Consider the following 26,638-nt stretch of genomic DNA (forward strand, 5'->3'; position numbering starts at 1 on the left):
GCAGAAAAATCTTTTTTTTTCTTACACGGTTTTGGGTTATGGAATTAATTATACCATCGTAATAATTAACGTCCATTTCAAATTTTTCTGATTCAAATTCAAAATTTTTCTGAACGTCAGACTAATTCCAGTAGTCTTCACTTCCGGTCGGGTTGGGATACTATGTTTCCAGACTGTCTTCGTAGGGGTTTCATCACTAGAAGCGATCCGCGTTCCAGACTCAGAATGTGAATCATATAATTCTCCCTCATGAAATGCATCTCTCGTGTCGAACCGTAACTCTGTGTGGGAACGCTGCACGAAGAGTCTAGCGCGCTTTCAGCGTCTCTGTGCGCGGAGATCTTGGCTTCTTCGTGAGGGTATTTGTTGAGCAGAACGTAATTATATTTTTCGTGGGTTAGTGCTTCAACTTCATTTTTAATTTGCTGCAGCGTAGGAGTCCAGGGATGGGCGGCGACCGACGTTCCCGAAAAACTGTAGGTGAGTCCATCATCATCCCCGAAGGCCTATCAAAGTCGAGTTGGAACGTATTACCGTCCATTTATATTCAGGTTTAAAGGCTGGAATGGATAAGCGCACAATTCTGTAAATGTGGAATCTGCTTTTTCTTTGTCGTGAAAATCATTAATATAGTACATTATTAACTGATCGTCAAAATTTTCAATGATAGTGAGTATGGTAAGAGTGACTGCCTCGAAGTACAATCGTCTTGGTTCAAACAGAAAGAACAGAAATGATGAAAAAAATGGTCCAGTGTCTCTTTATATAGGTATTAGTCAGGATCCAGGAAAACCAGTCAGAATGTACTATGAGTAAGACTACTGATCTCTGACGGCTATTGCCTGAACTAAATAGAATGTTCTAGAAATACTAATATGTTGCAATCACGTTGTGGATTTGCATTAATAGATAAGCGCGGACATGAAACTGGATTACAACAGAAAACAGGATGAAACATGCGGCTGATGTAGCAATAGCAAGGTAATCCGAGGTGGTAATGCGTGATGACGTGACGAACAGGATGCTACGCGTCCTTTGTTGGTGACGTATCAACCCGCACGTACTCCTTTGTAAATTCCATTCCCCTCTGTGCGCCACGCAGTCCCGTCGTCTGTGAGCGCCTCATGGCCCCAAACCAACGTATTATACCTACTAACACCATTTTCTCAATATTAGTGAAAGAATTAACGTGGCGGTATTAGAACTTGGCAATAATATATTGTGTCAAGTATACTCACCTGAAACAAAAGAGTTGCCAACAGGAGCTATTTATTAATGCTGACATTAACGAACCATTTTCGACATACAGTGATGTCAGATGCAATCGCGTGCTTTCTTCAACGTCAGAGTTTAAAGTTTGGAAATGTTATTTATGTTTCATATTTTTCAAAACTTATAAATTTTTGATTAAAAAACTCTACGATTTGATTATATTTCATTCTTGACAATGCTATTTTGATTTCATATTTTGTAAAACGTAGAAATTTTTATTAACAAACTCTACGATTTGAAAGAGAGCAATGGCAACAGTTCTCGAAATAAAGTAGATTTTTATCTACAGCGTGCGAGACTGTTGCCACTCGGAAAAATAAAGGCGGAAATTAGCATTTTCGGAGTTTTTAATTAATGTCTCGGCTAATTAAAATCGTACGAAGATGAAAATGGTCGCTGGCTTTTCACGAATTTTGAGAATTCAGGGGATAACTCTCTCAAAACTCAAGTTCTCGCCGTTTCGAAGGATATAATGCCACAAACCTACCAACCAACATTTTTATTCAACAGACGCTCACAGATTTTCATAGTATGGATAACACATTCTTAGTCATTGTCTCTACACAAAATCTCAATGTTTGTGTGAATTGACACATGTTCTAAAAATGAATCCTCATACTTTCCATCGCTGATAACGTATAATATGCATGACCTCTAGCAGAGATATTGATTTACTTATTTCTTTCGAAGTGCTTGCATTTTACAAAATTCCATTCTCTTCATTATTTTCTGAACATATTTTCTGCAATGACATTTGAAAGTTTCCCAAAGGTTGAATGTTAGAAGTTGTGGCTCAAGTCTTTTCACTTGGAATTACGATTCATTAAAAGTTAAGCGCACAAAAAAATTTTAAAATGCTTCCTCCATTGATTTATTCAAATTTCAAAATTTATATTCCTAGCAAGAAAAACGTTTTAGTCGATCTGTCAGTTCTTCATTGAATTATATGCATGGCCAAATGTTTTCCTTACATTTTCTTCAGTCTACAGTTACCATTTCCTTTCTATTCAAAGATTTTAATGTACGGTAATTTTTCAAATCATTTCATGAACTTTTCTAATAACTCTCTGTGAACGTATTATGTCTATCGTAAATTGATGTTATGAATGTCAAAACCTTAAAAGATGAGATAGGGAAATTGCACTTTCATCTTCTATCAGTCGGCATTCGAGAAGAAACCCTTCCTCTCTCGCAATGTCTCTTAAATGATTGTTTTTGTTAACCTTAAGAGATTTAAATTTTGCAATTCTGTAGTCCAGTGCGAATAAAGAAATCTGAAATCAGTGTCTTCTAGGATCAGAGACCGGGCAGGCGCAGAAAGTTTCCGTGAAACACTTGTTATTGAAGCATTGTATGTCTGAAAGATAAAGCCAAGGCCCGAAATACGTTAAACAGAGAGAATATAGTATTTCTCCCACTTTCCTAGCGTGCCTTCGTGGTGTAACGGTAGCACGCTGGGCCGGTATTCCAGAGGTCCGTGGTTCAATTCCCGGCGAAGGCTATTGTTAATTTTTCATCTCTCCGGCTTCCAAAAAATGCCTAATGTCTCTACAGTGGCGCCCGAACTAAAAGGGTTGTGGATGATGATTCTCCGCATCCAGGATTTGGCGACTAGGTCCCCTGAAACCCTAGTCGCCCTTTAAAAAGGGAAGTATATAAGGTATTTCTCCCACTTCCCTAGCGTGCCTTCGTGGTGTAGTGGTTCTGCACACTGAGTCGGTATTTCAGAGGTCCGTGGTTCGATTCCCGGTGAAGGCGGTTGCATATTTTTCATCTTTTCTGCTTTCAATTAACCTAATGACTCTACAAGACTATTATAAATTTTGGTAGGTACAATTAGAATAATATGATACTGAAGAATCAATCTTTTGGCAAATTCAATTTAATAAGTTGGTAAACGGCAGCTTTTCCATTGATTAATATGTATTTGTTTTCGTTCTAGGAAACCTGAACTCATAAGCGGCTGAGTTTATTATCCAAGGAGTTTAACTCCTTCTGACTTTTGCCCCCACGGCGTATGGGCACTGTGTTCGGGCCGCTACTGATTTGCCCGTAGTCCGTACAGGCAATCTTGTTTCCCTATCGCTTGTACTATTTTTGTCCGTATCTTTTCTATTCTCCGTCTTCTATTTTTTATTTTTAATATGAAATTAGTCATATAGATGACGATAGTTATCCACTAAATGATAGTTCGTTTTCTATTGTGTTTTCTCTTCTGATTGGTTCTGATTCGCGCGCTTTTTTTTTTTCGCCTGTTTTGCATCCTCAGACGAATTTTTACCTTTCAGCACTTAACGTTTTGATTGTATTTCACTATTATTCACCTAATAATTATATTAAAGCAATCTATTTTAAATTTTTAAATAGTGGCTGATTTAGAGTGCATGCAGCTAATTTCTTGCGATTCGGAATCAGAATCTGAAATATCTGTAAACGAGTCTGTGCATTTCTTCTCGCTTTAATATTTATCACACTAAACCAGGTCTTTAAAACCATCTCAATGCGTACTATTTTTATCAAAACAGGTTCGAAAATTTCCTATTTTATTACATATTTCAAATCTACAGATATTTTAGAGCTAAAATATACAAAAATGTTTTGTAAAAGAGTTTTTCAATATAGAATTAGATCATAGAAAAAGGTTGTCAGAATACTGAAATTGAAGAATAACGATATAAAAGGAAAATTTTGAAAATTAATATTAGTTAAATTGTGATTTATTTTATAAAATATAAAGGTAAAACATATATACTAATGAAAATATTTGCATAATATAATATTTTGCATATCAATTTTGCACCACTGTCGAACGTTTTCAATAGAAGCTGAATTTTCAGACCCATCACTATTTGCAGAGGAATACGAGAAATTTTCATCAGTTTCGCTATAACTATCATCAATATACCTGACTCATATCAGTGTCCGAAATATTGTCAGGAATATAGGTTATATCACTCGCGAAACGCTTCCTGCCAGACATCTTTGAGCTCTGAAAAACGCGAGCAAAATGCTTCATTTACGTATTCCTGTACATTTGGCACAAATGGGGACAACTAACGCCATCTCTTAGCCCATATCTAAATAAACAATTAAACAGAAAAGCCGGAAGGAAAACCTTGAACGGGGAAAGAGCGGGTTGAACAGTTAAATGGCAAAAATTCATTCCCTCGGGAAATCGTGGGTTGCGCAAATTTTGCTACTTTTACGTTGCCCGAGGAAATCGAGGGATGCGCAGCGAGAGGGTTAAAAAAGAGAGTAAGTAAATGTAATAGTAATCGGAAAAATAATCTAAAGTAATTGTACTTTTCTTTAGATTTACAACAGTAAATGTAACTGTTAAGCAGTGATGTAATTAAAAGAGATAATTTACAGCGAAATTATTACTTTTATTAAAGGAAAAAAGCTATCCTACATGTTTAAAAGTATTATAAATCTTAATTTTAATAACATTACCATGTTTAAAACTATAAAATTAATAAAAAAGGGCAATCAGAAATTTGAACTGTTAAGTGGTTAATAAGCAGCGGGAACAGTGTAGTATGCTTTGTGCCGCCTAGAGGGTATAGTGGTTAAAATTTATTTTGTTTTTCATGTATTACGTAATGTGAGTAACTTCAACCACATATAGTTTTGAGTATTTGTTTTTATTATTTATAGTTACCGTTTTAACAAACTCGCAAAGTTTGTTAAAACTTTAAACAATGCAAACAATGCAAAGTTACATGCTTTAGCGCATCTGAAGATGAGTTCTCCTTTAATTACAAAGCTGAACTGATTTGCTCTTCGGATTTTAAGTTAAACTTAGAAACATATAAAATAATTTAACTTTTTTTAGAAATTACGCATTTATGCTTAATAAATTTATTCGCTGTGATTATCTCTAAAGTATTTAAATTTTCTGTTGTTGCAACGTTACATGCTTATCATATTATACTTTTACTATATTTGGGGCGAAGAAATATAAAAAAATTTGGAAAACAAAAAACAATGTAAAAAATATTTTATAAATGTGAAGGATAATCGAAATACAATTTGAGCTTCATAATGTTACGTGTTTTGTTTTAAACTGTACTCTGCATTTTGACAGTACAGGTCAATTTTTGCAGAAAACAAGAAAAGGATATTGTCTAACTGCATGTTAATGCAGAGTTTAAAATGACTAACATTTGTAGATTATGTTTAATTTTAGTTGCACATTTAGTATTTAGAAAATAAGATATAATTCATAAATAAGTTATGTCTTCTTCAATTATGTCAGAGTATTATAAAATGCCTTAAATTTACACAAGGAAAAAAAAACAAAAAAACAAAAAAAAAAAAAAAAAAAAACATTAAGGTTAAAGAAAATTCCTAATTTTACTCTCAGTAGTATTTGTGTAAGAGAAACTGAGTAAAATTACCGTTCTAGAAGACAAAATAAATTGTTTAAGCTTAGCATTAAACACGTTCAGTTTAAAGTTAATGTTAAGGTAATATTGACTGCTCAATGAAAGATAGATTAATAGTTTTAATCGTCCTATTTAAGAGAAGTAATGTGATCTGAAAATTTCTAACGCTGTATGTGAATGAAGTTTGAAACTGGGGTAATTTAGGCAAGAACTGGTGTCTTAAAAGTCCGTATTCCCAAACCGGTAGACTAGGAAAATGTAAGAGAAGAGAAATTATTAAAGAAATTTAGAAACTTAAGAGTTCAAATAAATGGCCATGAGTATATTGAGCTCTGATTAGAAAATCTGCATGAAAATATAATGTTACTAATATACGGTTAATCTGTCTGAATAAAATAACACGCAACCATGTAAGGACAGAATCGTTTCATGAAAAATGCGCAAATAGTAAGATGACAAAAATTTCGAAAACTAGGTGTTAAACGGAGGATAATAAAATCTGTTTAAAATAGGAATGAAACAATGATAGAAAATTTACTGCTTTTCATTCCGATGCTTGCGATATTAAATAATTAAAAATATTAACGTAATCAAAAGAATTATTAAAAAAATGACAATAATCAAAGGAATAACTTGATAGAATTTCATCCAAATCATTAAAGGTCAAATCTAACAGGCACTGAAGGAAAATTTGCAGCATGAGTTCCTCAAAAAAAGAAAGGAGAAATAATTTTCGATCGAATGGATTCTTGATAAATGAATTGAACAAAATAAAGAGATATTTAATGGACAAGACAAAGGTATCGCATGTCTACCAAAACTTGATTGCAAAGGAAATTGAAACAAAGTGGAAATGTCTTCAACAGTTACATCAGATTGTTATGAGATCTGTTGGAATTGTTGAAGGAATAGATATTTTATACGCCACAGAATTATCTGATGACTGTTAGAAAATCGGTTTGAGATATATAGTTAAAAGATTACCTTTGTGATATAAATACCCATTTGACGATGAAGTGATGATGAGGAATACGTAGTTGTTAAATATATAAATTAATTTTATATTTTAATTATTACATTAAAAATATGGTGAAAGAACTCTAAATTTACAGAAAAAACATTGCCTTTAAATGAACAGAATACAACAGCAACGTGTTTAAGCGAAGGGTGTACGATATTTATAAAAAAAAATAAGGTAACACTGAAATGTAACAAGGGCACATCTGAACTTGATCAAACTGAAATCTTTTATAAGCTAGTAGTTCTAAAAATATATATAAAGAAATTAATCTTTGATCAACACATAATGAAACAGTGCAGAATAATTTAACTTCTCTCTTCAAAAGTGTAGATAGACTTGCAGAAAATAGAGCTAATATTCCCGAGGAATTCCTAACTATTTTGGTAGTATGTACACAGCGAAAAAAAAAGGCTGAACAGTTCCTGTATCTCGCATTCTACTGGGCCGATTGACGAAATTCAAAGTGTGTTCTTCCATGTTTCGAAAGCGCAACTTAAGATATATATATATTAGATTCATATATAGCACTATTCTAACATAGGCATTTTGACACAAAATCTGACATTTTCTGAAAACATACCAATTGTTTTTACATCTTCTAAGACTCAAATTATGCTAGAATGCCAAGTTTAGTAAAAATCGCATGAGTAGATTTTAAAACATTAGCTCTCAAAATTTTAGCTCCTCAGTGTTAATTGAATTTGGTATATATTTATTAATATGTCAGTTTTATGAAACGTTTTTGATTCTTCCTTTCGCATTTCGAAATTTATGTTCATTCCAAGTAAAATTCACCCATTTTTTATGATTTATTTTTAAAATTTGAATTTTTTAAATAATTTTCATAGATTTTTCGAAGAAAATTTTGAATTATAGCCTATAAAATTTTTACCATCATCTTAAAGTAGAGGTGTAGTTCTAAACATACCTGCAAAAAATTAGAGTTTTTTGTTCAAAATTTTTCTAAGATATATACTAATTTACATATTTTCGCGTTTTGAAATTTGGCATCTTTTAACTTCATTGTACGAAGTAAAAAGGAAGTATTTTATTGTAATCGATAAAAGTTTCAGGAAGCATATTTCAATGAAAATATCCATTTTGACCGCTTCCGAATGCAATTTAACGATGTTTTTGCGTAATATCTGAACGTAAGCACAGAATAAAAGACTCTTTTCTTTCAAAAAATTATAAAACTGCTTTAAAATGAATTCTGAAGAGAATTTTTTGTGGCGTCTGTACGAACGTGTGTACGTACGTACGTATCTCGCATAGGTCAAAAGCGAGTAGCCTCAGAACGTTGAAATTTTGTGTATAGAACTACTATAACATGTAGATGTGCACCTCGTACTTTGATTGCAATCGGCCGCACCAAACATTTATAAATATATTTATATATATATTCACTCTGTTACCCGGCTCAGTGATCTCAGTTTTTTTACTCTTATATATTTGTAAATTGTACATTTTTTGCTTTAAGAATGATTGAATTATGTTGCTCTTATCTTCCGGTTAAAGGTTTTATGCCTTTAGTAAATCTGTATGCAATATTTTTAGAATTATAAAGTTGTTTAAGTGCCGCTAAGCCTAATAATTTTTTTGATTGGGGCCATTGCTTGTTTACATTTGAAACAGCAGAGTAGTGGATTTTTTGCCAATCTAGAGAAACGTAGCTTCGCAACAACAAAGATAACGCCTTCATTTATTATTGCGAATCAAATCTTGCTTAATCCTTTCTGGAATTTTTTCGAGGAAAGTGTTAGGATTTACTTCGTAATTTTTGATACAGATATTTCGAGTTTTTATGTATTTTTGCCTTGTCGCGAAGTGAAAACTGAATTAATTGAATGAGAAATACTCAATCGTCTGTGAAAAACTGTTTCTTGTTGTTGAAATTTTGTATATAGGGCTGCTAGAACATGCAGATGTGCACCTCCTATTTTGGTTGCAATCGGCCGCACCAAAAGTATATAAATATATGAATATATATATACACTCTATTACTCGGCTCAGTGATCTCACTTTCCTTATTCTTATATGTTTGTAAATTGTGCATTGTTTGCTTTAAAAATGATAGAATTATGTTGTTCTTACGTTCCGGTTAAGGTTTTTATGCCTTTAGTGAATCGATATGCAATAATTTTAGAATTATCAACAATTTAAAAGTTGATTAAGTCCCGATAAGCCTAATAATTTTTTCCATGGCGGCCATTGTTTGTTTACATTTGAAACAGAAGAATAGTAGATTTGTTGCCAATCTAGAGAAAGTAAACTTCTCACTATCAAAGATAACGCCTTCTTTTATGATTGCAAATTAAATCATGCTTAATCCATTCTGGAATTTATTTGAGGAAATAAGTGTTTAAGATTTTCTTCATAATTTTCAATACTGACATCTTGGATTTTAATGTATTTTTACCTTGTCGCGAAGTGAGAACTGAATTAATTGAATGAGAAATATTGAATCGTCTGTGAAAAACTGTTTCTTTTTGTTGTTGTTCTTTGCTTAATTTCTCTTGTACATCGTTTTAGATTTATTAAAGTATTTGAATAAAACATGATAAATTATTCTTAAGATGATGTAAAATTTGTGTATTCTGAGTTAAAAAATGAATGAAATGTATCGCTGTTAAGTGAACCTAGGGCTAGAGTGTCGCTATGATAAAGAAATATAGTGAATTTTAAAGAGTGCATTTATTCTATTGTGGTTTATGCGCTATCGACGAAGTAGATTTGATTAAATCCAATAAGTTTAAATGAAATGCAAGAAAAAATGTATATAATTTAATATTTCATACAAGAAAGTCATGTGATGCACACATCAGATTTTTTTTAAATATTCCGTAAGAGTAAATTTTTATCTTCGCCGTGTTATCGTCTGCTACTTTACTTTAACTTCATTTAAATTGAATTGTCTAAAATTGAGAAAGTTAATTTGATGTTTATTTTCACAATGTTTTTATGCAAACAGAGCGTTGACAGTTTGGGTGATGTCCCAGCTTAAAAAACATATATATAAATATAAATTTTTACATTAATGCTCTTAGAAAGAATGTTTTAAGTAGTAATTTTCTCTCGTGTTGTAGATTATATAAAAAAACATGCTCTTTCATATAGAAATTATTAGGCTTAAAAACTCTAAATAATGTGATTTAGATTGTTTGCAGCCGATATAAAATCGGGAAACTCAGTGGTACAGGATAAGCGCTGCTAGAATAATTTATTTCTTTTTCATTTAACAAAAATCTTTTAATTCAAATATTTATCCTTTGGCTTTGCTTTAAACTTTATTTATAGTTAAAATATCTAGAAAATGAAAATCTATCTTCAGTTGAAACGCATTTGATGTAAGGGATAATTTAAAAAAAATTGACAAGAATGCAAAATTTATGGAAGTGTAACTATCGAAAAATCTTAATTTTGTGCCAGCACTGAAAACAAATGTAGAAGTAAAGAAGGAAATTGGGGCGGAAGGAAAAATTTAAAGGGGAATCTACTTCAAGGAATTTGGGTGTTCCAATAGAAAACACTTGGACGTGCACACCAGCAAATAGTAGTAATTGAGTTAGTACAGGAACCATACCCCGTTAAGCTTGTAGCCCAGAAACATTCTTTATTGAAATTTCAGAAAGTAAGAATTTCAGAAATTCGTAAAACAACTGAAGATGTTTTGGTGCTTTTTACGAGATGATCAATATTGATTAAGGTCTTCATAGATTCGTTGTTCTTGGATATATGAAACACTGTTTTTACCAAATCTATTTAGACGTAAAATAAGTGCGATGTCCTGTTGATGGTTTTATTCTTCGATAATCAAGTTGAATTTATTAATATTTCACTTCTTTTACACAAAATATTTGTTGTCCTTTTTAATGGACAAATAAGATCAAAGAGTAAACCTGAGATGTAATATTATTTTCATTTACTTAACAATACTCAATATCAACAAAATGAGGAAGTAGAATACAAGATTAATAATAGAAAATTATGCCTCTTTCTAAACATATTGCCTTAAATTAAATAATTTCAACCTTCAACATCAATCTTTTTTCATCTGTTTATTACTATAAAGCAAATAATGCAAGAAAAAGTGTAGAATGTCATGAATATATAAAGATTTAATTAAGAAAAATATATGATTGTGAAGGAAGCAGTACATGGAATTCAGAAGAATAAGAAAAATTAGATAACTTACAGATTAATATTTAATTTTACCTGTATTAATTTTTTCGCAGTTCTTGCCCATGTATTTCGGTGGACATACGCATTTGTAAGAATTTGGAATGTCCGTGCAATTGCCTCCATTTTTGCATGGATCCGGAGTACAAGGACCTGAAGAATTAGCGTACTCAAATCAATATTAATAAAACATTAGCCATAGTAATAAACGTAAGATATATTGGCTATGATTATTCCTATCATTTTTTAATTAATTAGTGGATTATTAAAATAATATATGATATAGGTATGCGCAACCACCCACAATATATGGTATATATATACATAAGAAAATAAAGAAAACTATGTACAAGATTAAATTAGCAACATAAATTAATTTCTCCTCTGTATTCTAAAAAATATGTAAAAAAAAATAAAGATTATGCAAAAGATTAAATTAGCAGGGTAAATTAATTTTCCTTCTCTATTCTAAAAGTAGTAATCTCTCTATACTGCGTCACTTCGAGATTAATCCCTGTCATATGACTCTTACATAATTCTGATGATGTAAATGGAACTAAAACTCAAACAGCCAATAGTAATTTTACAGCAGTATTAATTATCCAATCAAAGAGCATCGAGAACCAAAGCTCACTCAGTCTGAATTAAGAATTCAGCCTGAACAAAACGCACTTGCTTTCTAAGCTTTAGCCTAGCTGGACTGCAGTCTGTCTGCTCTTTCTATCCCTACTGTAAATTTACCTAGGATGTAAACTTTTTGGAATAGGCACAATTATTTTGCCAAGTTGTTTGTGGCCGCAATATGTTTACTGAAAATAAAATAAAGGTTTAATGTGTCTCGGCTGTCAGTCTCTTATTCATTATGGATCAACATTTCTGCGCCATATAAAAGATCTGCTGTTTGTTACTTCTAAGCTTATTAGTTTTTTTATTACATGTCTGTCTTCGAGTGTCATCTTTCTAACTGAGCAGTAAAGCCTCTTCAAGCTATAATGCAGAGAACCATCGTCAATCCGTTGCAACTTTCTTTCACAAAGACAGTATTATTACAAATATACATACATATATATATATGTGTGTGTAATAATACTGTCCCTTGGACTCCTTTGCTCTCTCTCTCTCTCTATATATATATATGGTACATATATGGTACATATATATATGATACATATATATATAAAGAGGATAAAAATTCGAATAAAACGTTTTTTAAAACCCATCCTGAGCTATAACTGCAGGATTAAAGTATAATAAACTTAAAGCATCTAAACTATTTAGTAAATTGGAATATAAAAGTAAAGCCATTCCTCTATAATATTGTTGCGTTTTTCTCTTTTCTTCTGACACCAGTTGTTACGTTATTTTCTTCTTCACCTTCGTACGGAGTTCGTAGATTTGTAGTGAATAACGACGACACTTGATGAAGTATCGAAACACACTTTATTTAGGCAATATTCATCAGGACAGCTCCAATAACACTTTTTACAGTCGTCGAAAATCTACTATAAACACGCTGGAACAATCAGCGACACAGCCTTCACATTGTCAGGCAATAACTGTGGGGATAGCTTCACTGTAAAGCACCCGACTCTGCTTTCCGGAGTACAGCTCCCTACTCTGTTTGGTCGTTCTCGGAACTCCACGTACTCTCGAGACTCTCCACGCTACAACTCGCGATGCACTCGACGACACACGAGCACAGCTCCCGACTCCTTGGTTCAGCCGTTCCCGGAGCTCAACATGCTCTCTCGACGATGCACTAACCGACACTAAGAGACTCCTTCGGTGAACTCGACGACCCATTCCGCACTCGTTGCCCGGCTGTCAACTCGATCGACTCTGCAGGGATTGACTCACTAGGCGAGACACACTCTCAATACTAACTGCACTCTATGCGAGGCACACACACACTAACTGACTGCGGACCAGCATGGTTTATATAGCTTTCGGCTTGTGTTTGGGAACATTCTGGGCTAAACCGGTAAGAATTCGTTCCACAAGGTTCTCCAACCGTCCATGGTATATCGCCAATTTTGTCGCCAAATGGGGGATTTCTCGCCAAATGTGGCAACCCTGCCTTCCTTTGCCATTTTATGGCAATCCTAAAACTGCTTTGCGGGAAAGCTATCGTACCGCGTTTGTACATTTCGTAACAATATTATATTCCTGTAAAATAGTGCGGCCAATTTTAATTGGCACGTGGGCTGCCGACGGTCTAAGATCGACACTGGAATCAGAAGTGTTAAAAGTTCTGCTATATAGTTCCTTTCGATTTCATGGATTGTGTTTAATATGGCTTTTTTATTATCAACGGATCTGGATGGGATTCTTTGCCATTTTATGGCAACCCTAAAACTGCTTTGCGGGAAAGCCATCTCACCACGCCTTGACATTTCGTAACAATATGATAATTGCAACTATGTATAAGAGTTATAACAAAATATCAAAACTAATAGAATTAAAGAGGGAATTCATAGTAGAGCAATCTCGACAAATAAAACTACTATAGAGAAAATATACAAAATTATACAAATAAAATTTAATCTCCTTTTATTGAAACTCCAATTCAGAACTCATCAGGAGAAAATGAATTAAAGCTTCATAAAAAGTCAATTAATATGTTTCATTCTCCTGGTCCATTTGAGATCAGAAACCGTAACTCGTTTTCATCAAATTTTTATTAAAAACTTTAAAATTAATATAAATAATACAAACCTGGAATCTCAAATGTACCAGAATTTTCCCTACATATTTTCGAAACACTTGAAATATTTTTTCATAATTAGAAATGGCAGAAGAATGTAATGACAAAACAATTTTGGAGGCACTAAAATAAGAACACTGAAGCGTAGATGCGTAGAAAACCTGATGGCGTAGATACTTGATGCTTAGAGCGTCCACCCATTTTAAAGAATAAGCAGTCGAGCTGGATTAAATTCCTATTTATTTAAATTAACATTTTGTGGCCACAATCACTTGGCAGTCTACTGGTGCCTATTAAATAGCATTTACAGTTTTGATATTATTGCAATAGAAGCAAATATTTCAGCACATACATGATTGCAGAAAAAGGTCCGGCCAAGCGCAAAGCACAAGCAAAAGTAACGCATCAGTTCATAGAAAGAAGGGTGAGACTCGAAAGTTTCAGTTTTTAGTTTTGGTTTACAATTTGGTGATTGGTCAAGAGGCATCTGCATTCAGGGTTATGTAAGATCGCATGATTAACTTGAATGACGCAGTTTAGACTTATCGCGCTATTTCTAAGACAGAAAGAGGAAATCCCCAAATTAAATGTAACTAAAACAGGTTATAGACAATTACATTTAGGAGTTTGCTTTTTATATTTTTTATCTCATACATTGCTCTCCCGGCCTCTCGTTTTGAGGGGGGGGAAGATATAAAATATAAAAAATACTTTGCTCTACGCGATCAGGCAACCTTTAATTAACTTTCCGCAATTTCAGGATCTTCCCCCCTAGACCAGTACTTTACGTAACCGCTGCTATAAATGAAGATTTCGCCCCTATTGGATATTAGGTTTTGGATAATCTGAAAGAACAATGATCTGCCATTTTAAGTGAATAATGCTATGGAGTTTTAAAATTTCAAATTTTCTGTGTCTTAGTTCGAATATTTTTTTTTTTTGCGTAGTCGGAGTTGGCAGAGTGGCGAGACGAGACGAAGATGACGAAACTAGACTTCCATAAATCACCAATCTTTATTTTCGAGCATAAGCAAATCGTTTCTTAGTAGATGAGATATTTCTAGATAATAAGCAATTGCAATGTTTTTATATGTACGTTATATAATCTTGGAATACGAACAAAGGTGGACATGGCAGCATAGAGATGTTTGCAAGCTAGAGAAAGGAATGGAATGACGTAATTAATTTACAAGCGGTATGTATACCGACATATGAGCGCACGAGAGATATAGGGTCTTCGAAGTAGCGCAAAATTCGAACTTTCGCGGAGGAACATTTCTCGAGTGTACAGTGAATATCGGGAATCCAGTAAAACATCAAATATCCTGCAAAGCTGCGGTCGGAAAAAGGAAGGACGGGACCAACGATGATTAATTAAAAATGACAAACTTGAAATCCTTCCTCAAATTGCTGCATATTTCAATGTGAGGTATCAACAAGTAGCAGCGTGAGAACTATTCAAAGGACCATCATTGATACAGGAAACCACAGAATAAGCAGTTGTTCCGTCTGAAAGATTTTCAGCTTTTTCTGCTCATTTAGCTGCTTTTATTATAAAAAATTCTTTCGAAAGCCCACTCCTGTTCCGTTATTGACTGGACGACACAAAGCTTTACTCCTCGCCTGGATCCGAAAAAACCGTCATTATACTGTTGATGACTGAGAACAAGGTTGTCTAGCCTGACGAGTCTCATTTCGAATTGTATCAGGTGGATGGAGGTGTACGGGTATGGAAACAATCTCATGACTACATGGACTCTATATGTCAACGGGAAGTATTACAGCTGACGGAGGCACTGTCATGATATATGCCGTGTGCGGTTGGCGTAATGTAGGATCTCTGATATGTATAGATAAGACACTCTCAGCTTATAGATACGTAAGCATCCTGTCCGATCACCTGCAGCCATTCATGGCCATCGTGCATTCCGACGGATTTGGACATTTCTAACAGGACAATGCGACATCCCACACGTCGACAGTTTCTACTGAGTGGTTTCTACCAGGTGACTACCGATCTGACTTTAAGCACGTTCATTGGTCACCTAGATTTCCAGAAATAAATAGTATTAAGCATATCTCGTATACCTATCTTGGAATAAAACAAAAGGTTTAAAATTTAAATTGACTTACGGAAACGTAATTTTTTATCTAAAAAATTTTTAAAATATGCCAGTTATCACTGAGCTCCTCACGTACTTGATACTTAAACACAAATTTTATTATCGAATTTGTAGTGTTAAATTTGATATCTAAAGGAAAAACAGTTTCTACTTATTTCCAATTTTCCTCTCGAGAAATCTTCATCCACACGCCTCACCTTTTTTCTGCACAATTTGCTAGTTAGCTTATTATGATACGCAGGGGTAAATAAACAGATACTTTAAGTATCGGCATTTCTAAATAAAGGCTGTATATGGAATTTGACACCAAGCTTTAAATAAAAAAAATTGTTTAAAATCCTTTTGATTTAAAATATTTGATCCTTTTTGCCGTAAACTTCATTTATATCCTCTTATTCTAAATTTCAAAGCATTTTAATGTAAATTTTTAAAATACCAGTTTTAGTTTCAATCGCCCGCATTGACTGCTTGACTACTCACTGAGGAGCACAAGGGCGATACCACCGAATTTGAGAAACACTGTTCTACATATTCGTACAAAAGTTGATCAAATTAGATCATTTTGGTAAAACTCTAAAAATAAAAATTAAAATGTTATCCAGTCAAAATTGATTTTCCCTTTTGCTCGTCTAAAATGTTTCGCCACTTAAGCGATCCACTAGGCAACGTACAGCCAGAATGCTGTTGGAAAGAGGAGAAAAAGGTAACAATGGTTCGCGATTCATACTGTTCTTAATTTTTTTTTACTCTAAAAACGATGATTCAATGCATTGCTATATTTTCAGGAAATTAGAAAGTATAAGGAAATAAGAAAACAAAGAAATTCCCAAAACTAATTGTCTTACTGAAATGAAAGAAATCTTTCACTGATTACATTCTGGATGATATATTTTTGTTAAATTAATTTAATGGTTCATCATAAAGAGCAGATATATCATTCAGTGACTTGACATATATTAAATATCATGCAGTAATTTAGTGAAAAAAATAAAACTTATCATACCCTTGCAAATATCATTCTCGGCTTTATATCCTTTTTTACAAATGCAGGTTTTTGTAGTTGTCCAGAATCCGGAAAATGTGCAGTTTGAGCCTTTCCCGCATTCACATGCTGTGAATTAATGAAACGGATTATATGCATTTTAAAATTTATGAATGTATCATAATACTTTATAATATTAAGCATAACACTCGTATAATGCAAATTATTAACTTGATATAGTTTTAATAACGAGAATGTTTATCATATAAGTAATTTAAAACGCTATTTGTATATAAAAGTTTTATAATATGCTTAGTTTGTGATTCTTTAATATATGGTATTTCGCACAGTTAAAAATAATATATATAGAAATAATTTAAAAAGATGTCATTTAATAACATGCATATATATCATTTTAAAATTAAAATTAAAAACATTTTAATACATTTAAAGAAAAAGCAATTAGACTCTGAAATATTTCCTTTCACTATTGGGAAAATATAATTGGCGTTATATGTGTGCAGTGTGTTCCGCTGCGTTGAATTATATTCGCGATCCGCTGCATATAATTCAACTCAAATAATCATACTTTATATTTTGCGACTTGTTGTGAAATTTTTCATTAACTTAATTTCATTTTAAATATTTCACACTTGAACAATATTGTTACTATTCTAACAATGGATCTTTTCTTATTTATCAAGTTTTCTTTCTAAAATGTTGTGCAATTTTTCATGTTTCACAAGTACCACAAAAGTGCGATCTCTTTATATGCGGAATTCCCTAAATATGTATGTATTAAAAATTGTTAAAGAAATTACGTCCTAAAGAATTAAATTATATATTTTTTCACTTTTTAAAATACAGAAGATGTATAGCGTTTCTGTGTTTATAATAGTATCCTGTAAAATGTTTCGCTGTTCCACCTGTCCCTCTCTGTTGATAATCTCTGCTGATAAACCTGACTTAACTCTAAAATAACTCTTTTGGGCGAATGTTAATGTCTGAAACGTTTTCAAATTTTAACTTTTATCTATTTTAATATTATTTAAATATTAATTTATTCTAGCATAAATATGTTTTACTAAGTTCATTTTAGAAAATAATGCTTAATTATTTTAAGCACAATGTATTGGCCATTGTTGAAACAGAAACAATGACCATTTCAAAATTCAGAACATTATCTAATAACAAATAATATTTTATATAAATTTATAGCTTAACCAATATGAATATTTTATGTACATTAGCATTGTAATAACGAATGTTAATTTATATAAATTTAAAAATATACAAATGTCAATCCAAAATTAGTGGCTACACTACTTCACAAACTGTTTGCAATTTATGCTACTTTGGCTGGCCGAAACAAAATAGATCTTTGTTCTGGGTGAATAATAATTTCACTGGCTTTAAGGATTCTTCATTTTTACCTTTTCTCATGAAAGTTAAATATTATATCTTTACTTTCCTTTTATAATTTGATTTTTACCTACTTTTTTAAACTAGATAACATGTAGAATAACAATGAGTGATGATAAACTATCCTTCAGATTTCTAATAGCAAAATATATTGCAAAAGGTAATAATATTATACACATACCTTTGCAAATGGTAGATGTATAGTATCCAAATTCTGGTAGGCATTCACAGACTTGTTTTCCTTTCTCATTTACAACGCATTTTCCATTGTTACAGGAACAATCTGTGGAAAAAAAAATGTTGAGTATGAAACAGATAATGCTTATGCTATTTTATTGTATCAATATGTCACACATTTCAAGCAGTGTATACTAAGGAGAAGTTTGTTTTCATAAAGAATTCAATTTTCATTTATCAGCATTTTTTGCTACTTACGGGTTCAGTTTCAATTTAGATTGAAAGCTTCATTTTGTGAACTAAAAATTTATAGAAAAAATGCCTATGCTCTCTGTTGCCCCATAATTAAAAGTTCATCTCCCCAAAAATTACGGAAAAACTCTAAACAGATTGACTCCGTAATAGCAGTCCATTCAGGTTTTAGAAAAATCTCCATAATTAGACTGACTTTTTTCTTTCTGATCGTAGTGTATTTATTTGTTTACTTATGTAGACAAAGCAAAAATTTTAGTTTTCGTTATTTCAATAACGATTATGCACTAAAAATTTTGAACGATTAAAGAAATATTCTCATTCTCTGTAATATAAATAAAATAATCTTATTAGAATTTTATAACAGAGATGTTTTCCTAAATTGTATTTGATAAATTTATCAATTAGTAATTAAATAGGTACCTAATTCCCACTCTTTCTTTCAATGAGATAAATTTCATCGTCTGAAGCACAAGTGAAGAGAAAAAAAACTGTCACATATGTGTTACACATAGCAGTGATTGTCTAGTTTAAGAATTACCCTTTTAAAATAATGGTTTTCTTCAACGACTCCCTTAAATTTTTCTCTTTACCTTTTCCTCTCCATTCCCATTACATTTTCTCCCTTTCTCAGCAAGCAGCAAAATCACAACACAAATAGTTTAAAGATAACAATTAAGACTAAGAATATTAACAGAGATTGTTGAAAAATGGTTTATTTGATTTTTACTTCATGATATTTGTATTATTATAGTTTTTAACTTTGCAAATATAGACTATAGACTATTCGGAAACAAAATTGCTGGTTCTTGTTGCACAAAACTTCGAATTTTATTAATGGGATAGCTTAATTTGATATACTGATGAACTGATATAAATGTTTGAAATAAAAACGTATAATTCTTAAATTGGCTATTTCAAAATATTCAGTCTATTTCTTGTTTTCCGTAGTAAATTCTTGACTTCACTAAAGCCGGCTTTCATTAGGTAAGATGAGATAACAGTGAATAATGTTGGTTCAGTAAAGACTTATGTTTTGTAATATATCTCTCGCATAAATTATAAATCCCAAAACTTAGCTTGCTTCACGATATCAGTTTCAGGTATATCGCATTTCAGCTTTTTCACGAGCCAAGGTAGCATACTAGCATACATAAATTTTAAAATCTTTGAAAGCGAACATTAATATTTTTTAAAAAATTTTGTTTGTGTATCAGTACAAAAATATTGTATCAGTCTATCTTCTGAGGAAACGCAGTCCTTTCCCAATAACGTACAACTGCAGTAAGTAATCAAAGTAATGAAATTCTTTTCGATTTAGAATCCAAATAAAGAAGTCAGTTTCAGAATAAGAACCGAAGATAATCGATCCATTTCCAATAATATTGATATCACATCCTTGCAGATTGTTTCCTGAGGCATTGAAGAATGAATATGTTTCAGTCAAGTATAAGTCATTAGGATTTTATTAGTTGTGTCGACATGGGGTTGTGAACTACAAGCAAAAATTTCTTTACAGTATTAAGAATGTCAGTGTTACAAAATGTGTTCCCACGTTTTGCGATTTTGCACTTATTTCTTAAAAAAAATTGTATATTAAAAATGCTATTGATATTTAAAATATATTAAATAATTTTTTTGTACTTTTTATATTATTTTACATGTTTTCTTTCTTACCACGTGATGTAGGTTTATGTGAATCAATCATTTTATGTGAGAAAATCATTAACCAAACCCAGATAATGCGCGTAAATTTTGATGTCTGCAGAATTAGATGTCTGGAATAATGAAATCGATTTTCTGAAATCCATAAAAGTATTTAAAGGGATTATTTTCGTTATTTTCACTTATATAGTAGAAGGAAGATAGAAAATCCCTTGAGACATAAAGAAACATAGAGAAACCTTTTAAATTTAAGCGGATGAGCAAATTCAACTGCGAATGCTTCATTTATATAGAAGAAATATTTAACTCTAATCACTTGGGGGTTTAGTAAAAGAATTTGAATATTCTCTAGGAGATTGGTTTTTATTTCTTTCGGTTAGGTACTTCATGCTCAAAAATCGCAGTTAAGAGATGAAGGATTTTGCAAAGAACTATCGTTATGTATTTCCCCCTCCCCGGAGTATATTGCTATACTTTTATAAATATTTCTCCCGCCTTCATAGCATGCCTTTGGTGTAATGGTCAGCAAACTTGGCGCATAATCCAGAGGTCCTTCGTTCGAGTCCCGGCAATGAAATTCATTATTTCTCATCTCCACTGTTTTGAAATAACTTAATGCCTCTACAGTGGCGTACGAACTGATAAGGGTGGTAGATGATGATTCTCCACCACCAGGATTTGGGCTGTTGGGTCCTCTAATCCCGGGTCATCCTTTAAAAGGGGAGCATATAAGGTATTTCTCCCGCCTTCCTAGCATGCCTTTGTGGTGTAATGGTCAACACTCTCGCTGAGTATTGAGAGGTTCCATGATGGACTCCCGGTGAGAACAATGCACATTTTTTATGTCTCCTGCTTCGAAATAACCTAATGTGTCAACACTTTCAGCAATTTTTCTAATTTCTTGTAGTCACCAAGAGCAAACATATTCAACACAAATATAATTCGGAGTAGCTAAGGTAATCCTATCAGTCCTGTACTTGATGACATTATCTGTTAAGTGCTATTAACAAATAAAGGATTTTTCAAAAAACTCTCATTGTACACTATCCGACATTACAACACTACGAAAGAAACAATTAATGCAAAATGCAAATTATGAAAAAAAAAAATATTTATGCACCTCGACAATTGCACCTCGGGGTGTTTACGCACCCCGAAAATTAGGCAAATTTCAGGGTAGTTGCCTTGTTATGCAACATCACGAGTTATGCGAATGATGTGAAATGCGCAGCTCTAAAGCGCACGTTGAAGAAGGAACCTGCAAAATGTTCGATTTTCGTGCCGTTATTTCTGCTAGAGAAATCATCATAGAAAATTTTTTCTTGTCTCAGAAGACGCGTGTAATAGCAGAGAATGCTAGGCCGTCATCAACGGAGGCAGTTTTAGCAGGCAGACGATTTTACGAGGGGCATGGTGATCGGACTGAGAAAGGCAAGTTGCTTCATACTAATAATCATAGCTGACAAACACCTAGACGCGTCCATAGTGCACCAGCTTTAGCGACAATGTTTAGGAAACGGAAATGTGGCAAGTTCGAGGGCTACCGGTGCAGCGAGAATGACGTCACCACGCGTTGACCACCGACAAGCGGGAGCGCACTCGGAAGCCACTTCTACCTCCATTCTGCAGCATGTTCAAGACATCATAGATATTCCCATATCGAACCAACCATTTGCTGTTGATTGGTGGCTAATGGTCTGCACTCGTGGCGTCCGTTAAGAAGACTGCCACTGACCCCACAGCATAGGCGCCAACGTCGACAATGGTGCCAGGCTCGATGACGGACGTCGTAATGGTGATGTGGACGTCGGAATGGCACAAGGTTACAATTAGAATGACAAAATTAATAACGGTTATTCAGAAAATAAAATTGAGAAAAATGGTTCGCTAATTAAAAATATAGAAACATTAATAAGGAGAATTTCGTGTCGGCCAGAACGGTGGTTTTATTTATTTATTTATTTATTTATTTATTTATTTTTGAAAAAGATCCTTTATAACAAAAAAACGAACCCTATAAATTAATTTTTTTTCTCGAAAAGATGGTTGGCAGTTATATTAACCATCTACAACAAAGGGCTAAATGGCAGTTTTCTTGGTGCTCTTACATTGTTTGAGGAAGATAATTTACCTCCCTGCAAACGGCCTCTCTTGTCGAATAGAAGAAATAATAACTGGTTCTGATACGAAATTTTGTGTGATAGTCATAAGAATGCCAGCTGTTGCTTTAAAACAAAGTTTCTTCAACTGTGGGTCGCGACCCCCAGGGGGTCACGGGAGCTGCAGCAGAGTGTCGCCAAAATTTTATCAGTTTTGATATTTCTTATTATAATAATTTTACAATTACCAAATATTTTTACTTAATGTATCTGGGAATATATAAAGATAAGGCAATACAGACAAAGAAAAAGGGAAAACGTTTCGACGCGTTCTTTTTATAACAGAAATGTTCATTTTGCTTGTTTTATACGTGACGCTGTCATTTCGTCAAAAGCCTTGTGTATTCAAGATCGAGAGTTTTGGTAACGCATGCGCGCTTTTCCATCACTGAATTCAACCGTCGCCTTCAGCCGTTTCGCCATTATGTCTGCTATGCGGATCGTTTTCATATGTTTGAGCATCCCTTCACTCAGAATATATATATATACGGTGATATTTTCCTGATAAAACAAGCGTTCTGTCGCTTTGCCATCGTTGTTTCGTTCGTTTTAAGTAGTATCAGCAAGTAAGTTACAGTTATTCTGTTAACAAACCCCCTTGTTTTCTCAACAATAATTATTTTAAAGTATTTTTTACGAATCATGGATAAGTGGTTGAGTTTAGAGGTAAGAAAACTGAAAACAATATGAGAAGTCATCTCCGGTACCTAGCTCGAGCGCAGTTAAAATATCGAAAAATAGAAAAAAATGACACATCATATTTGGAATTTGGGTTTACTTCTTATAACTATGATGGAACTGAAAAGCCATTATGCTTAATTTGTAACGAAGTTTTGACTACAGAAAGCATGAGACCCGCCAAATTAAGGCGACATTTTAATACAAAGTATACTGCGCACTGCAAGAAACACAAAGAATACTTTGAAAGACTTTTGAAATCATCAAATCAGCAAAAATTTGGCAAAATCCTATTTAATTGAAAAAAAAAAAAAAAAAAAAAAAAAAAAAAAAAAGGCCTATTCATTTGGAGAAAAATTACCGAGTGCTATTAAGATGCCCAAAATAATTCATGGCAAAATCTGCATGAATGAAATCCGTAAAATTCCATTATCCAGCGATACTGTTTCAAAGCGAATTTAGGAAACTAATAAAGATCAACATTAGTATCTAATAACTAGGCGCAAAATGAGTCCTAAGTTTGCAATCCAGATGGATAAATCTACTGATATTGCCAAGTTGTTTCAATTGTTAGAGTATGTTAGATATATTTTTGAAGGATGTATTCATGAGGAATTTTTATTTTGTCACTCTCTGGATGGACACACAAGAGGAGAGGACATTTTTGTAAAAATGTTAATGGATTTTTCATTGAAGAAAATTTGCAGTGGAAAAATTGTGTTGGCATTTGCACAGACGGTGCTGAAGCGATGGTCGGTGAAAAAATTGGATTTCTAGCCAAAGTTAAGGAAAGTGGCAACGAACATATAACATTTACTCATTGCATGCTACATCAAGAGGCCCTGATGGCCAAAAATCTATCAGCGGAGTTAGATGTTGAGCTTCAAGATAGTGTTAAAGTGGTCAACTTTATTAACAGTCGTGCTCCTGAACAATCGTGTTCTCTTTCTAACCGAACAAAAATCTGATTATGAGAATTTATTCCATAGTATAATAAGTTAGAGTTACAAAAACTATGTCTCACTCAAATATCTCACTCAAATAAGTGAGATATTTGAAACACTAAATGAACTAAATTTGTCGCTTCAAGAAAAAGTTTGCACCAGCATATTCAAATCAAAAATTGATACTTTTATTAAGAAAATTACCATATGGAGAAGCATGGGGGAAAAGGGTTCGTTAGAAATGTTTATCGCAACAAGTGAATTTTTAAATGAAAATTGTGAAACAGATAATCAAAAAGATGAGTTATTAAAAGTGATAAATGAACATCTTCGGTGTCTTGAGAAAAACTTTGAGAAATATTTCCCTTCAAATTTTAGTTCCGAAGAACTAATATGGATTGTGAAACCATTTAGAATTAATGTGAAAAATATTACTCATTTGCCATTAAAATCACAAGACCTTGCCGATTTATTAAATAATGCGGGGTTGAAATTTGATTTTAATATGAAGTCCTTAGAAGACTTCTGGCTAGGAGTCGCAAAAGAATTTCCAACGATATCTGAAACTGCCATAAACTTTCTTTTACCTTATGGAGATTAAGGTATGGAGATTAATGGTCGTAGATTATGTTTACGACATCTTTGTGTGAGATAACACTTTCGTCTCTAACCACCATACAATCAAAGTGTTAATAAAATGTACAGAATATTGAAGAAGTGCTTCGTCCTGCGGTGTCGACTATTTTGCCAAGATCTGCTAATTTAATTAAAAATAAACAGGCACACCCTTCACATTGATACTTAATACTTAATTGATACTTAATTGATACTTAATCCTCGCATATGCGCTGTTAGAAGTAGTGGGTTTTCTCAGTAATCACCTTTCAGTGGCTACACTTAATAGACAGACTATAGTTAACGTTTGAATTTATATTAAGCAACTGAATTTATTTTTATTATTGTATTATATTTTTAAGTTTGTTGTTTATTTAAAATTTCTACATTGTTCTATGTCTTAAAATTAGAAGTTAATGACCTAAAACTGCAATAGTATATTACAGTACAAGTGAAAAAATTGATAGTTTCACACACGCATGTGTCGGATTTGGGCAATGCTTATGGGGGTCCCAAAAATAATCATAACCGCCTTGTCCAGCATATTCCCTTCTTAATTATTTATGGATGATTTGAGGTCTAAAGAGTAGTAGAGAAAACAATAAGAACGGGTGGGATTCATGTTACAGGAAAGCGGGAATGACGATATATTTTTAGATACTGGTAATTTTGTTTTCATATTTAAAGGTAATATTTAAAGAAATAATATTGTAAAAATTGCGTGAACTTTATCCATGCCTACTTCTCATTTTTTATCTTCTTACTATAACTGCATCCCGTGGAAGTCAAATTATTCGCATAGTTTTTCCCTGACGATTTTTATACCAGAAAGATGAGTAAACAAAGGGGGAAAATGCATTCCAACTTCTACCGCGTACGATTGCTACCAATAGTTAAAACATTCATTGAAAGATAATTTTATTTTTGAAAATTATAGTTGCTGCGTTAAAAGAAACAGCACTTTTTTATGTAAATTTTAAAGTCAATTAATTCTCTTTATGCAAAATAATGTACGTCATAGATTGTTTTGCCATTAACGCTCACGAATATAAGTGAACATTTAACAACATTTAAGCAATTGTTAAGAACATTAATGCTCGGTTAAGTAATTGTTATGTGAAACATTTAAGTAATTGTTATGAAATTATTGAAAGATATATAGTAAGTAATTTATTGCTAAACTTTTAGAAGTTCGTCAGGTGAGCTAAGGAAACATGTTACTTTAAAAATTTAATCTAACATCAGTCTATAAGGTTATCGATAAAATTATATATTTTATTGCAGAAAACGACTACCAGCTGTTATTTGTAGTATCGGAAAAATAAATAAAAACTATGCCCATCTGTGGTTTATGTAAACAACGCTTCTTTATGTTTACTTACTTACCCATAATAATCGTAGTAATTGATAAAATATTGCAATGTGAAAACTTCAAATTGCGAACGATAATTTCGCAAGATTTACCATAAAACTTCAAACAGTTGATGTATATTTAATAAAAAAATATTTTACGTATAAAAATCATAAGCTTTAAAAATGAAAATGCAGTCTCATCTTAGTATAAAGATTACTGTTTAACACTTGAAATTAATTTAAACTAAGCACTAATTGACGGGCGTATTATTTTAAATCCTAAGAAATTAGGAATTAAACGTAGAGAGCATCAAATCTCATATTTAAAACGCATTGCTAAAACAGTTAACTTTAAACATAAGATTGTTAAGAACAGGCAATTACAATGTGCTGAGAATGCTGAAGACAAATTACAGGAAATAGAATATTTTGCTATGATAATATTTCGTCGTAAATTAATATAAACTGAAACTTGCACGTATATTTTACAGCTGTTATGTATTAATCGTTTATTTTCAAGCTTAAGTTGTTTTGATTATTATTTCAGTTTTGATTTGTAATTGAAGTTCTAACTTTTTTTTTTTTTTGTTGTTGTTGTTGTTTAAAGTTGGTTGTAAGTTTAAATTGTAACTTTTGTAAACTTTAAGTTTTGGTTAGGTTTCTTTAAAAGTTTTCTTGAGTTGAAGTTGTTTAATTTTAATTTG

General features: G+C 32.5%; 1 protein-coding gene across 7 annotated transcripts in view; it reads right to left on the reverse strand.

Annotated features, from left to right (window-relative positions):
- LOC118205862 (uncharacterized) overlaps positions 1-26,638 on the reverse strand; it is a 238,591-nt gene that overhangs the window by 189,690 nt on the left and 22,263 nt on the right. For all 7 annotated transcript variants that reach the window (XM_085827135.1, XM_085827138.1, XM_085827136.1 and 4 more), the window contains exons 2-4: positions 18,273-18,374; positions 16,691-16,798; positions 10,897-11,013 (exon numbers count right to left, since the gene is read on the reverse strand). In XM_085827135.1, coding sequence (XP_085683261.1) covers positions 10,897-11,013; positions 16,691-16,798; positions 18,273-18,374 — 327 coding nt within the window. The remainder of the gene's footprint in view (positions 1-10,896; positions 11,014-16,690; positions 16,799-18,272; positions 18,375-26,638) is intronic.

Source organism: Stegodyphus dumicola, chromosome 11 (assembly GCF_044657685.1).
Source record: "Stegodyphus dumicola isolate Sdum_Otavi_A_Nest chromosome 11, ASM4465768v1".
NCBI lineage: Eukaryota > Metazoa > Arthropoda > Arachnida > Araneae > Eresidae > Stegodyphus > Stegodyphus dumicola.